The 15,861-nt window shown below is 35.5% G+C and overlaps 1 protein-coding gene across 3 annotated transcripts in view; it reads left to right on the top strand.

Annotated features, from left to right (window-relative positions):
* Ack (activated Cdc42 kinase) overlaps positions 1–15,861 on the top strand; it is a 312,841-nt gene that overhangs the window by 188,085 nt on the left and 108,895 nt on the right. Inside the window, exons 8-9 of one of the 3 annotated variants that reach the window (XM_090401268.1) lie at positions 667–816; positions 13,360–13,454. In XM_090401268.1, coding sequence (XP_090257394.1) covers positions 667–816; positions 13,360–13,454 — 245 coding nt within the window. The remainder of the gene's footprint in view (positions 1–666; positions 817–13,359; positions 13,455–15,861) is intronic. The other 2 variants (XM_090401269.1, XM_090401270.1) reach the window with 2 other exon arrangements.

Genomic DNA, 15,861 nt, shown 5'->3' with positions numbered 1-15,861 from the left:
GTTGGTTTGTAGTTTCGGTTTGTACGTCAAGTTCTTTTTTAATTTATCAAACTTGTTGATATATCGACTCTGTATTCTTTCGAATTCTTTATTTGCCGTAGTGCACGAGACGTCATGTAGAATTTCTAGTGTATGCTGTCAATTCCTTAAGTATTAATTATCATGTTTAACCAGCGTATAAGCCTTTTTACAAGAAAAGATATATAATAAGATTATCATAAGTTTTTGAAGTCTGAAATCTTTTACAGCTACTAAGAACAACAATTCAGGTAATAAAGGCTTCTTTGATTTTCACTTCATGTAACCTTCAGATTAATTGGAACTGAATATATTTTTTATTTGAATTAGAAATTAAACCTATTTTAAAATTATATATAAATACACATACATATGCATGCATACATGGCTCGACAAATTATGCAAAAAATTTACTCGCCCGAGATCCCAATTTTTTTTAATGATATGTCGCAATAAATGCTGTACTGCATTGCAAAAGTTTTTTTTTTCATTAATAAATAATAATAAAAAATTTCTATTGTCTACTCTGCAGCTACTCATGGGCAAGCAAATTTTGCCAAGAAAGTGAGCATATCTGCCAAGCCATGTATGTGTGTGTGGAGAGGGAGAGAGAGAGAGAGAATGATTACACTCTCCTAATAATTACAGATTCTTCAGAAAATTGACCAGGAATGTGAAAGGCTTAAAAGACCCAAAGCATGCCCTCCAGATATCTATCAGTTGATGATACAGTGCTGGGCTCATAATCCTATGAATAGACCAACATTTTTGTCGATTCATGGTTTCCTGAGTGAGGTAGTAGTGCTTGCTTTTGATATTGCTCTTTTCATTTTACTGTTCTTAAACTTAATATCTGGGTGAGTTTTTAATATCTGTCAATAACTTTGTTGTAAAAGTTGTCGTAATAATATAGTAATTGGCATGCTGTCTGGCTCACCTGGCTCATACTATAAATTGGTCGATTCTGTGACTTGTCACTGGATATTACCTATTGCTGAATGACTAACTAACAGAGGTGAATAGTTCATAGCATGAGTTGGATGCTTAGTAACCAGATGTTAATTAATGTCGCTTACTGTATTATAAGAGAATGCCAATCAGCATACAGTGATTGTTATTTCTGATTTTATTTTTCAAAAGAATTAGTTTAAACACTATGAAGTTATTCTAGAACACTTTACCCATGTACCCATTTCTTGTTGAAGAGCCAAACCACTGCTTCATTTGAAAAAAAAAAAAAAAAATAAATAAATAAAATATATACACACATACTGCTGGGAAAGAAATCAATGGACATCTCCATGATCAAGGTGCATTGTGCCATTTAACAAGTCATATGCTTGTAGCTAGTATAAATTAGAGGAATATAATGCTCCCAAGTCAGTGGAACTGTGTTTAGGTGAAATGGCTGCGAGAAAGAAACTGACAGAGTTTGAATGAGGTGGTATGATAGAATGCCATGTTGCAGGCCTATCTGTTCAGTAAATTGTTGATAGATTTGGCCATCTTACATAGCACACTACACTCACTAAGCATGACTGTAGTGTGCTATGAAGGATAATATGCAGAAACAGCCATTCGCCGGCTGACGTTGAATGCGGAGTTACGGGCATTGACTGGAACAAAAACATTCAAAACCAAGGCTAACATCGGTTTACATCATCGTGGACCACAATATGCAAGCTCCATGTTACCTGAACCAACATGCAGCATTGTCTTCAGTGGTTCAAAAAACGTGTAGAATGGGATGTGAATGCTTGGAAAGCTGTGTTATGGAGTCACGAATCATGCTACGCAAGTAGATGGACAGATGTGGCAGATGCATTGTAAATGTCTCTTACCAGAGTGCATAATCCCAACTATGAAATTTGGAGGTGGTGGTGGTGTGATGGTTTGGTCCTGTTTTTCCTGGTTTGGCCTCGGACCTCTGTTTGTGGTGCCATGAACATTGAACTCTGAGAGGTACCTGAACTTTCTGGACTATGCAATGCTTCCTACTTTGTAGTGTTTTTACAGAATTGACCATTGTCTCATTCAGCATAGACAATGCACCATGTCATAAGGCTGCAGCTGTAACTGCATGGTTTGTGGACATGAACGAATGTCACCACCCTTGACTGGCCTCCACAGAGGCCTGATCTCAACACTATTGAACATATGTGGGTTGAACTGGAGTGTCAGAGGTCAAGGGATGTCTGCCCCACAACAGTCCATGACTGCATTACATGCCTACAGAAAGAATGGTCCAAAATTCCCATTGATTTCTATCATATGCTTGTGGAAATATGCCCCATAGGATTGCTGCAGTCATTGCATTGAAAGGAGGTCCTATATCTTATGGTGGATGCCATGATTGTTTGTTCCTCAAACTATGGTGTCCATTGACTTCTTTCCAAGCGGTATATTCATTATAAAGGGTTCTTCACATCATTCGTGCTATCCAAATCGAAGTCCTTGCAACTGAAGGGTAATTGTCATGTTGCTTTTTATGATTGTCCTATAGGGAACTGCATTTGGGAGGGTAAGAGCATCATCAGTAAATAAGTTCAAGAAATTTATTATAAGTGGTACAAGTTGAGTGCACTTCCAGTAATGAGTTCGTTGACCTGAACATTCTATGGACAGAGACGTCCATAGAATAAGTCTACTTTATATTCCATCTTTGTTGTGCATCTAACATTGTAATAGCTAAGCATGATGTGTTGCCTTGGCATACAACTCGATGTTTCATTGTAATATGGTGATTATACTAAAGGGTAAGTAGAGTAGAAGTTGTGAAATGCATAAACAAACATTGAATACCATGTCCTTAATATTGAATTGGCCACTAAGTGGCATGTATAAGAAAAGTGTTGTTAAGATAACTCCAAAACAGATAAGCTTATTTTAGTAAAAAGTGATATAGACTATTGATTTGTATTAGATTTAGATAGTTAGATTGAGTTGTTGGGGAAATGCCTGGCAGATAGTATGACACAGAAACGAAAGAAAGCGGAGAGAAAGCTTTAGATAATTAGATTTAGATATTTAGATTGAGTTGTTGGGGAAATGCCTGGCAGATAGTATGACACAGAAACGAAAGAAAGCAGAGTATGAAAGAGTGAAAAACCTAAGAATAAGGATTCAATTTTGTATGGTGATTCATTGATAAGAGGAAAGCTTGAAGAGAGTGATGAAATCATTTTTTCCTGTTGCTAAGATAAAGGATGTCAGTGATGCGGTAAGGATGCAGAGTGAGGGTGAAAGAGAGATGTTTACTTTGGCTAGTATATGATTTTGCAGGTAATAGGTGTGGTATGTGAGAAGACATAAAAGAGTTGCTAGTGTTTGTAAAAAAGCAGAGCGAGTAAAAGTAAAAGTTGTGAGTCTATTTCCATGGTATGAAAGAGGTGAGCTGAGAAAGAGCAGTGATCACCAATGAGTCAGTGTGCAAATTGTGCAGAAGGAATGGAGTGGAGTTTGTGGATGTGTGGAGGGAGTTTGAAGGAAGGAAGGATGTATATAAGGTGGATGGCCTTGCATTTAAATGGATTTGGTGTCAGGAGTCTTGAGAAAGTGTTGTTCAGTTCGGAAGTACAGAGTCAGGGAAACTAGAATGTTTGGGGATGATGCAGATAAGAATAGGTCCAAGCGACCAGAAATTAGTAAGTTGGGATGGTGATGACATGCAAATTGTTGCTATCAGGTTCTTTACTTTAGTGGGCTAAGCAACACAAGATGTAAGGGAAGTTGTGGGATGAAGTGGGGGGTATTGCAATTTATGTATACTAATGACAGAAATTTTCGAAATAAATGCAAGGAGTTTTTCGCATTTGTTAGCACAACTTTGCAAAAAGTTGTGTTAACAAATGATAACAGAGGAATTAAAGCCAAAAAAGAGTTGAAATACATCAGGGAAACAGAGATTAAGAGGGTGGGTCATTTGCAGCTATCTAATGTGAGATAGAGTACAACAGGACTAAACATGTAATTCATTGCTGCTATAATCCAGGAGTTATAAAGGAGAATGAACATGATGTGCCCATTAAGTAATGCATCAACAATTATTATATCAAAACAAAGAAAACTATATTTGGAATTGTCAATTACACAGATTCAAAATAATTTCCCTCCAACTCCACACAACGTTTACATGTGTCATATAGGTGTTCGAAGGCATGGTGGAAGTCCTGAATGGGAACCTCCTTCAATGTCTGGGTCACATCGTGTTGGATGTCCTCAATGTTGCTGAAGTGCTCCTCTTTCAAAGCACACTTCATCTTTGAGAAGAGAGAAAAAAAAGTCTGCAGGAGCCAAATCTGGTGAATTGGGGGATGTTTGATCACAGGCAGTGCACAGTACTTGGGCCTGTTGTCGTGCAACAGAAAGCAATTGTTATTGTGGACCAGTTCTTTCCTGGCATATTGCATGTGGTCATATAGATGTTGCATTACTCCTAAATAATACTGACTATTTACTGTAGTGCCCTACAGTAAATAGTCAGTATTTCAGTAAATTCCAGACTCATTTCAGAAAATATTTACTGAAATGAGTCTGGGTAGTGACCCTTCCCATAATTCATAGCGTTATACATGTCTGCAAGGAGATGTGCTTTGCATTATAGGATACTAAGGCAAGTGATGTGAAGTCATACCATCTTTACCACAAGTTGCCCCAGTCCTGAAAATACTTCAGGTGTGCAAACTTTTTTTTTCTTGCACTTGGATAAAGGATTAAACCAAGTACAGGCAGCCCTCAGTTTACGACGGTTCCATTTACGCTGATTCGCAATAACGCCGGATGCCTGCTTTCTTACAGTCGTGTGGTCTGACTGAGAAACAACGTTAGCATGCACTCTAGTGTTTGAGTGTTTACCGAGCTACTACAACGTATATGTATCAAAAACCTAGTTTTACTGTTGAATCTACCTAATTGTTCTATTTAATTTTTTTTACATACATAAGTATTTAAATTGATAAAGTATGTAATTACATACCATGTCTGATAAAAGAAGTGCAGAAAAGTTAGCAGAACTTGGTGTTAAGCAGGTGCGGAAATCAATCACACTTGAAAAGAAGATGGAGGTGATTCGAAGAATGGAAGATGGGCAGACACATGCTAATGTCTGTAGAAGTATGAACTTACCTCCATCAACTGTTACTACAATTATGAAAAATGCAGATAGAATAAAACAGTCTGCGCAACAATCTACTGCAGTACTAAATGCAAAACATGCAAGTTATAGCAGGAGTAAACTTCATGAAAAAATGGAAAAATTATTATCATTATGGGTGGATGACTTGAATCAGAAAAACATTCCTCTGATGCAGGCTGTTATAACGGAGAAAGCAAAAACAATTTTTGAGGATCTTAAAAAGACAGACGTGAAGAAACATTTTTAGGAAGCAAAGGTTGGTTCATGAGATTTAAGTCTCGAAGTAAGTGCCATAGTGTCAAATTATGTGGTGAGGCTACAAGTGCAGATGTTGCGGCAGCGGCTGCTTTTCCTAAAGAATTTCAAGACTGTGTAGAACAAGGAATTTATTCTCCTGATCTCATTTTTAATGTTGATGAGACTGGGCTCTACTGGAAAAAATTGCCATCACGCACCTTCATTTCCTGTGAAGAACATTCCGCTCCAGGTTTTAAAGCTGTAATAGATAGACTTCCACTTTTGTTGGGTGCAAATGTCTCCAGAACTTTGAAGTTTAAACCAATTTTGGTGTACCATTCACAGACACCGTGTGCCTTCAAGGGTCTAAAAACCATGCTGCCAGTCTATTGGAAATGGGACAAGAAAGCTTGGGTTACACAAGATGTTTTTATAGATTTTTGTCATTATTATTTTTGTCCTACCATGCTTCGCTTCTCTAAATTATTTTTGTCCTATAATGCTTTGTTTCTGTAAAGAAAATGATATGCCAGCCAAGCCATTGCTTTTCTTGGATAATGCCCCTGGACATCCTCAAAACCTTGCTGAAGTAAGAACACCATTGGATGTCAAGATTGTTTACATGTCCCCAAACACAACATCGCTTTTGCAACCGATAGATCAGGGGATTATATCAATCTTCGAAGCCTATTACCTCCATATAACATTTATGGAAATGGTAAGAGTCTTGGAACACTTTAGAAAAAACTATTAAAGACTATTGGCGATCATTCGATATTTTGAAGGGCATTAACAACATCAAGGCAGCTTGGTACGAAGTGTTAGCAAAGTGTTTAAAAGGAGCATGGCAAAAACTTCTTCCAGCATTTATGTACGACTTCAAGGAATTAGAGCAAGAGGAGAATGTTATTGAAGACGTTACCAAGCTTGTGCGAGAAGTGGGATTGGACAATATTACAGCTGAAGATGTAACAGAATGTAAAAGAGCTGAACAATTAAGTCAACATCCAAAGGAGGTGAAAGAAAATGAAGAAGGTCCTCTGAGAGATATAAAAATGGCCGATTTACAGCGTATCCTAGCAAGCATAGAGACATTGACTGATGAGCTCTGTGAAATGGACCACAGTTGGGAATGGAGTGCAAATGTAAAAAGGAATGTAATCGCATCTATTCGACCTTACACTGAACTCCTTAAAGAAAGAAAAAGAAAATCTGGGCAGTTAAAACTGGATACTTTTTTCAAAAAAAAATGCAGGTGATCCAAAACCAGGAACTTCAACATAGAAATATGTAATATCTTTTTGAAGTTTCATATTTTTTGTATATAATTTTGTTTTGTTTTAGTTATTAAAACTTTTATTTTATCAAATGTATATGTATGTATTATTAAAGCTTTAAATATAATAATAATAATGTTACACATACAAATATGTGCATATTTTTTGGCTGCGCAGAACGTAACTTTGTACCTTCCATTAAAATTGGGTTCGTTTTAATCCGATTCGGTTTCGATTTTTCGTTCCCGTTTTTTCAGGAACGGAAGTGAGGAGTAAACCAAGGGCTGCCTGTATATAATTTCTTGGTATCTTTAATTTATGGTCCATGTTTCATTTCCATATAATAAAGCTGGCTTAGACAGGCATTATATTGTCTGATTCAGATATGTTTTTGTATCAGGAATGCATTAAATATATTATTTATTATGCCATTTACTTCAACAAAATTTCATATTTTCATATCTATATCTTTTCCATCTTCATATGATAAATCACATCCATGATATTTTAACGTATTTACGTATTCTAATATTTTATTGTCTATCAGCGTTGGTGTAGTTGTGGTCAGTTGGTGGATTGAGTGGTGGAGACGGAGTTGTAGAGTAGTTGCCCTCCCTCGATGAGTCTTTGGCCTGGAGGTGTCAAATAATAATAATCACTGTTTTACTTCTTTCTTATTGGGTTTTCTCCTTTGAAAACCATTATTTTTGTTTTTACTTTAAATATTCTCATATTTTATTGTTCTCAAATTTCATTTAATGATTTTTCTGATCTTTGTAAATCACCATCTGATGTAGCTAATACAATTTGATCATCTGCAAATAACAATGTATCTAGTTTTATTTTGGGTTTATTTGTATACCAAATGGTTTTGCTATTTCCAGATTGTTATAATTTTATTTATATACAGCAGTACCTTGCATGGTATGGTTTTGAACAGCACAGGTTTTTCTATAACATGGTTTATAATTTTTAACAATTTAAAATTTTTCAACAGCACTATGGTATTGTACTGCATTATTAACATTCCACCTATACTAATATGTATATGCCTAGTAATGCCATAGTGATTTAGCATACTGCAGTAATAGCTATATTGATGCACACTTTAAAGTATTATTTCAGTTTTGGTGCAAACTCGTTGTTGCTTCACAAAATTTTTTATTACATATGAGTACCCTTTTATATGCAATTATGAGTAGGAAGAGAAAATGCAACGAAGCTTGTGAACCTAACAAATGTAAATACCTAACTAGAACAAAAACTTAAAATTATAAAACATCACAAAGAAGGATCATTTGTTTGATAAAATAGCACATGACAAAGGAATGAAGAAGGCATTGGTACAAAAACTAAATAAGAAGATCAAATAAAAAAATCAATGAACAGCCACACCATCTTATATGACAAAATTGATTGTTAAACATGGAAGTTCTGCAATGGATAATATGGAATAATGTCTTTTAACAATATGGATTGAAGATTGCAATCAGCATAAAGTCTCTATAAGATGGTAAGAAAACCGAGAAGAAAATGGTAATGAAATAGAAACTTTTTTAACAAGTTGTGGCTGATCTTATAACTTGGGGTTTGTAATGAATTGTAGGTGAAAGCGCTAGTGCTGGTAATGATGCTACTGCAAAATTTCCTAATGAGCTAAAACTTGAAAGATTGAAAAAGGAGGCTACAAGTAAGAACAAAATTTAAATGTTGATGAAACAGGTTTGTTTTGGAAGAAGATGCTTACATGCACTTAATTAAAAGAAAAAGAAAAGTTATAATCAGGAGATTAAATTTCAAAAGACAATTTGACACATTTATGGTGGAAATAAATCTGATGACTAAATTAAAACCTTGCTTGTTTACTTAGTTGAAAATCCACTAGCTCTCAAAAGCTATGCTGAAAGTGCTCTTCCAGTAATATGGCAATCACATAAATCATGGGTGACACAACAAATGTTTGAAGAATGGTTTACAATTTATTTTTCCCTAGCAGTGAAACATTACTGCAAAGATAACGATATGAATTTTATGAGTGTATTTAAATTAGTTCATATTTTAAACAGTTTTTGCCTATTACTTTTATCAAGTGTTTTTCATAACCATTAAAGGCCATGTGTTTCTTTTTGAAATCCTCTTCTCTTTTCAGTTATTAAATTTAGAGTAAATAAATATGTATTCGCCGAGAAAATTAAAGAATGTGTGGAAGGAAATTGAAACTGGAGAGAAAGAGAGCGTATTAAATGCTACAAAAGTGAGTGTTTGAATGTGATGAGAATGCAACAAATATCGACTGAAAGATGGAAAATGATGTTATTAAGAGGTTATAAATGATGTTATAAAAGAAGCGGCAAGAGGTAAGCAGGCTGAAAAAAGAAGTAGGGGATCTGAAGGAGAATAATAAAGACCAACTGAACAAACAAGAAAATCAGGTTGAGGAGAAAATTATGTATCGAGACTCAGTGATCAGGGAAGTACTTAATGAAAGTATGACAAAATCATGTTTCCCGGGTGCAAAAATTCACTTATTAGTCATGCCATCTGGATGCAAAAAGGTAAGTTGAAAGAAATGATTGTTTGTACAAATGGTTTATACAAATGATTTGAGTGGCAAGAAGTATTCTATGAGGAAGGATGTAAAGGAATTGTTAGAAGCGGCAAAACTGAAGAGCAAGAAGATTGTGAGTCTCCTACCACTATGATAGAGACAAACTGAGGAGGAGGAGAAAATGGATAGCCAATGAGTCTATATGTGAATTGTGCATAGAATGATGATGAAGAATGATGAAGAATTTGTGGATCTGTGGTCTCTTGAAGGAAAGAAGGGTTTGTACATTGCTGATGGATTGCATCTAAATGGTTTTGGTGTTATATGTCTGGAGAGAGCTTTGTTCACCAAGAATGCTGAAGTGCAAATTCAGGGAAACTTAAGCAGCTAGGGTGGAAGCAAGTGAATTTGTGTGAAGACATCCATAAAACAATTCCTCACTTGGTCATTCTCACAAGTGCATGTGAGGAGGAGGAGAAAATGGATAGCCAATGAGTCTATATGTGAATTGTGCATAGAATGATGATGAAGAATGATGAAGAATTTGTGGATCTGTGGTCTCTTGAAGGAAAGAAGGGTTTGTACATTGCTGATGGATTGCATCTAAATGGTTTTGGTGTTATATGTCTGGAGAGAGCTTTGTTCACCAAGAATGCTGAAGTGCAAATTCAGGGAAACTTAAGCAGCTAGGGTGGAAGCAAGTGAATTTGTGTGAAGACATCCATAAAACAATTCCTCACTTGGTCATTCTCACAAGTGCATGTGAGAATGACCAAGTGAAGAATCTATACTCTTTCAAGTTATCTTGGAAGTAAAGAAATATACTACAGGGCCGTACTGCTTCCAAAGGTAGCGGGATATTAGTTCGCTGCTACTATGACAACGGTCATCGGAAACCACATGATAGATAATTACATTTTCCAAAAATAAGTTTTCCCTGTGACAATTTAATGGTATGAAACATATAATTCTAGCATCGGCAAGTAAGGAAGTAGTAAAATAATTATACAGGGTGACTCAAAAAGATGGGGATTGATTATGGTAGGATGGCATTGATTGAAAAAAATGGTATAAGAATAACTGCTGCAGAGAATATAGTTGAGATATTTAATGAGCAGTTCATAAAGGTCTTTCATCCTTGTGAATATGACATCATGGAGAGTTCATCAGAGCAGTGAGGATGAAGAAGAGGAGAGACTCTGAGTGAGGAAGAGGTATATGGAGAATTAAACAAACTTGATATTAATATGACTGTGTGACTTGATGACACACTGTATATGTTGAAGGAATATGCCAGGAGTTGACATTTGCTTTGACATATTTGTTTAATGTGAGTCTTACATTGGGATCAAGTCCAAAGAAGTGGAAGAAGGTAAGATTGTACTGCTTCATAAAGGAAGTGACCAATTCAAGCATCAAATTATAGGCCAATCTGTGTGTCAGGTGTTCATGCGTTGTGGTTAAAAGTTTAAGAAAGCCTGGTGAGAATCACAATCCAGAATTGGGTTGACAGCACAAATTTGCTAACGGGAGGTCATGTTTTACTAATCTACTTTCTTATTACAATAAGGTGACAGTAGCACTGGACATGGGACATGGATACACAGTAGTATACTTACTTTGCAAAGGCTTTTGATAGATTGCCACATGATAAGTTGATAGTCAAACTAGAGCAGATGGGGTTGGATATTAGACTAGATTGGATTAGATTGACTGTCTGATTGGTATCAAGTTGTGTATGGGGGGGGGGGGGGCAATATCCCAGAATAGGAAAGTCACTAGTCACTGTTTAACCTGTATGTTAATGATATTGGGGAAGATTTGAATTGAAGATACATAGTTGTTTGCAGATGATACAAAGTTGGAACGAACTATGAGGAGTTGAGTAGATGTTGTGGCCTTACAAGATAACTAAGTGAATGGGTACATGAGTGGGGATGACAGTTCAATGTTGCAAAATGTGAGGTTTTAAAATTTGGAAAACAAAGATGGGATGTAGAATTTACTCTTGGTGGGGGGATATTGTTGTAGGTGAATGAAATAATAGACCTTGGGGTGATGATGGATAAGGTTCTAAAATTTAGAGGACTTATTGCCAAAATTGTGAGGTCGACACAACAAATTCTGGCAATGATGTGGAGGACACTGACTTGTAGAAGTATGGCGATTCTTGTTCCATTGTGCACAGATTTGGTCACTTGGTTTTCAAAAGGATTGAAGAGATGTTGGAGAGGGTACAGAGGTGATTGACCAAAATAGTTTCTGATCACCAGAATGTTGAATATGAAGAAAGATTCAGACAATTCAATTTGCAGAATCTAGTGGATAGGAGGAAGAGGGGTGATATGATAGAAACATACAAGTTGGTAAGGGGTTATTATAGGATCAATGTTTAATAGGTTTTTCATAAAATAGTGGGAGATCAGGGGAAAACAAGAGGTCATCCCTGGAAGTATAAGGAAGTGTGAGCAAGAAGCAGGTTTTTTTGCATGAAGAGTTGTGAATGATTAGAATGCACTGTCTGGAAAGAATTTGATTGTGTTTAAGGCATGATATGATGAGATGTATGTATGACAAAAGGGATCTCCTTAGATGAGTCTGTAACCCCATGGGTCTTAGAATAATAATAATAACATTTCTGTTATAGAATTGTCCCATTTTTCCCTCTGTCTGTCTGCTTTTTTATTACTTCTTGTTTTGCTATTGCACTATTTCTTTTGTACTATATTTCTTCTTCTGTTGTCTTGGAATTTAGCCATTTTTGCTAACTCTTGATTATTATATTTGTTACTCCATTTACATAGTCCCCTTTTTTATTGCCTTTATTCTAAGTTTTCTGTTGCTGCTTTTGTCAAGATTTGTTTCAGATTTTCCCATTCCTCTTCTATATTTGATTTTTGTGTGGTTTCTTATTTTTTTCAACAGTGCATTTTTTTCCCCCCTAGAATGGGAATCTTGTGAAGAAATTTTGTAACTCGTTTGATAAGCATTTTCCATTTTCTTTATTTTTAGGTATTTTGGTTTAAATAAAATTTTTGCTAGTATCATATAATGATCAGTTTAATTCAAAACTCGATATACTCTTACATCTAGGATTATCTCAGCTAGTCTAGTTAAAATTTGTGATGGTGTAATGAATAACTGATTTATATCCTCTGGTTGACAATGTATATTTATGTGTTTCTTTATGTTTGACTACTGAGTTCATTATTCTCATATTATTATAAATGACAAAATCTTGCAGTTTGTGTCATGTTTATTAGAGATATCTTTGCCAAATCTCCCTATGTTTGTTTTGTATTTTCTGTTTCCTCTTCTGTCATTTAAATCTCCTGCTAGTAGAAAACAGTCGGTTTTATTTGTTTTGTCTGTGGCATTCTGCAATTCTTCAATAACGGTGTTAGTCTTTTTCTTTCCCCCTCTTCTGGTACAAAGCACCAGTTATTGTTTATGTGGCTGCTTAATGTTTCAAGCCTAATTTCTATTAATCTTTCATTCCGGTAAGATATACAATTTTTTTTTTCCCCTTAGATTTATGTATCATAAATATCATAAATACCTGCCATTGCTCTTCTTTTTTTTTTAAATTCCAATATAGATTTGTATATAATTGTTTCTTTGGCATTTTTTTGCTTTTATTTGTGTCTTACTACACATATCTTTGTTTTGGCTTGGGTTTAGCAGGTTCCTCATCTGTACTTTTTCAGCTTCTTACATTCCCTGTTGCAATTTTCATTAAATGTTTCTTCTTCCAATTTTGTTTGCCTTTCCTGAATCATGGTCTTCTCCCTGATAATCCTTTTGGCATTTCTTTGACTAAAACTTGAAAGTATATCAAATTTCCCCAGGACAAGTTACTAGCCTCTTGCTGGGTAAGTCCAGCAGTAGGGTTGCTATCTATCACCTCTGGACAGGCAGTTCAAACAGCATTCCCTGTTAGGGATATACTGCCCATACTTGGCCACCAGTGCCTTGTTTGTACTTTTAGAACAGGCTAGACCACAAGAAGGTTAGGCTGGCATTTGAGGGGCAAAGGCTAAATCTTTCTCTCCCTACAGTGCATTCTTAAGATTTTAAATATGTGCAGTATATTTATTAAGGTACTGTATTTAAAATTTTTATTTTAAGAAAAACATTTTTAATAGGTACATCCTTTGACTTTGAAAGCCATTCAGAAATATCAGGAAACATCTAAACTAGTGGTTGAAATTGGAGATCTTATTGAAGTAATTGAAGGCAGGTATGAGTATTTAAATATTTTCTGTTTTTAGTTCGATTGTCTTATATGTTTATTTGGTGTTATTATATAAACAAAACTGAAGTATAGTATTCATATCATAAACAGTCAAGAAAGATTAAACTGTTTATAATTCGAGACTAATATCTAAACTGTATATCTTGGTCATCTACTTTGTAATGAAAAATATAAGATACCTCAATTGATTATAAAATCTTGGCTGGCAGACATCAGACAGTGGACTGTTCAGAGTGGCTGAGGATCGCTCAAAATTTACCAAGGTGGTCGCCAACCTCCGATAGGAGATGGCACTCGAAGAAGAAGAAAAAGACATTCTCATAAATGAGAATAAATACTTTCAAATGTATTGGCATTTCATTGAATCTCCTGCATCTTAATCGAGCTTTTTAGTTACACCTTAAAGCTTTATCCTCAAAAAAAAAAAAAAAAAAAAAAGTTGTCATTCCATTAACCACCTTACCGGCCATTATGGATCAAATACGCATCCTGATACGCTTCGTATCCATCATATATTTCAATGTAATATCAATGGTATTACAATTTTAATATGCACTTCGCATCTACAATAACCTTGACGTCTATGGATGTCTTGGCCGGTAACGTGGTTAATATCCAATGTAGCTTTGAAAATATGATCCAAATATGGATTTTAGCCACTTTAAGCTTTCTGCAAACAAAGGATTGGTGTATCATCACCTATGATGTTAATCATAGTTAATAGCACTGTTAATAGCAGTGCCCAGTACTGGAGATTCTTAGCTTTGTCTCTGAGGGATGTTGGTGTCATATGCTCTACTCTCCATGTTGAATCATCCAGATATAGTTTCTTTCAGCTTATGGTTTTTGCATTTGCATTTCTTGTGCAGAGTGATTATATTAGACAAGGGCATCATATATAAGTAGTAAGGCTTATGTGTTTGCAGTTCATGTCATTTTATTTGACGGTATTAATTCACAACACAGAATAATAAGAAAATAATTGATATTTATTTAACTTATTTGATGATATTTCTCTGGTATTAAATCCAGCATCTTCAGAGCACAAAAACCATTTCTCACGGTACACGAACAGCAACAATTTAGTTAACAATGGTGTTAGTTTAAAAAAATTGTGAAGGACAACCAAAAGAACTAAAGTCTGAATTAGCACCATTTGTTGTTGGATAAAGAGAGAGAGAGAGAAAAAAAAATATTAATTTGATCTTAAAATAACTGTCTCCCAGATTTTTGATAAATTGATTCAGCCATACTTGTTGAGGTTTGTAGAATGTTTTAAAGCTGCTGCTAGTTCCCAAACCAATTTCTCTGACTTATAATGACTTCTGTTTAGCACTTTTTTTTTCTTCCATTTGATCCTGTGTCAAGGGATATCCAAGGCATGGATATCCCTTGACACAGTCCTGCTAGTCCCAATTTACCAAACAACAGTGCCGAATCTATTTTTTATGTTCTACAGGTAGATGCCAACAGTTCTTCCTTTCTGTGCATTGTAAGCCAGATCCTAAGTATAGAGCACTTCATACACTCTTGGATGTGAAAAAAGGAGTGAGTTTGTCCTTAGGTGAATGGATGAGAGGCACCAAATTTCATATATAGTTTAAATGTGATGTGGAGCTGATATTTATAAGTGCTCTGGATATCTTTTCAGATGTGCCCCAAATGTATGGGATGGTAACAGTTTTGCTGTAGCCCTGCGTATTAGGCAGCAAAGGGGATTTCTGGGGAAAATTTAGTATTTTGTCTATTCTTTGGGGGATTATAGCCATTGGCTAACAAAATGTCACACAAGCAGGTAAGTTCAGTGGCATGTGCATTGTCATTGGAACACATAGTTCTGGCTCTGTGAGTTAGTATTTTTAGGATGCCATATTGCTGAGTTGGATGATGGTGTAACTGCTTTTGCAAATATCTCTCTGTATGTGTAGGTTTTCTATAAACAGAAAAAAAATAATGAGCCATCACTATTATTTTTCAAGAAATAACAACATATAACTTTAATTAATATTTTCCTATGTTTTGGCAACATTATATTGCTGTCATCAGGGATCACAAAAACAATGATATATGCACACAGGTACTAACACTGGGCAAATGAGGCTGAAGAAAGGCAACCAAAGTTAAGCCTAAAATCCTAAATGGTGTCCAAAGCATGGTTAACAAGTCCTGAGTAGATGTAATTCTTGTTCAGAAATTCTGATATTAGCCTTCCTGCTCGTTTGGGCGTTAGTAAGATAATCCTTTACGGGATACATTGGGTGGTCTTGGCCATTGGGCCGAAGATATAAGGATGAGTGCTTCCCAAACTGGGGGCAGTCTCATGTACTCAAATTTGTTGAGGTTTGGAAATTTTTTTAGGGCTGAGGCAGATTTGAGGAATAGCCTCTCATGT

The sequence above is a fragment of the Typopeltis vanoorti genome, chromosome 12 (genome assembly GCF_054136105.1).
Source record: "Typopeltis vanoorti isolate ZY-2024b chromosome 12, IOZ_Tvanoo_1.0, whole genome shotgun sequence".
Classification (NCBI taxonomy): domain Eukaryota; kingdom Metazoa; phylum Arthropoda; class Arachnida; order Uropygi; family Thelyphonidae; genus Typopeltis; species Typopeltis vanoorti.
The sequence above is the reverse complement of the archived record's forward strand: the minus strand, read 5'-3'. Positions and strand labels throughout refer to the sequence as shown.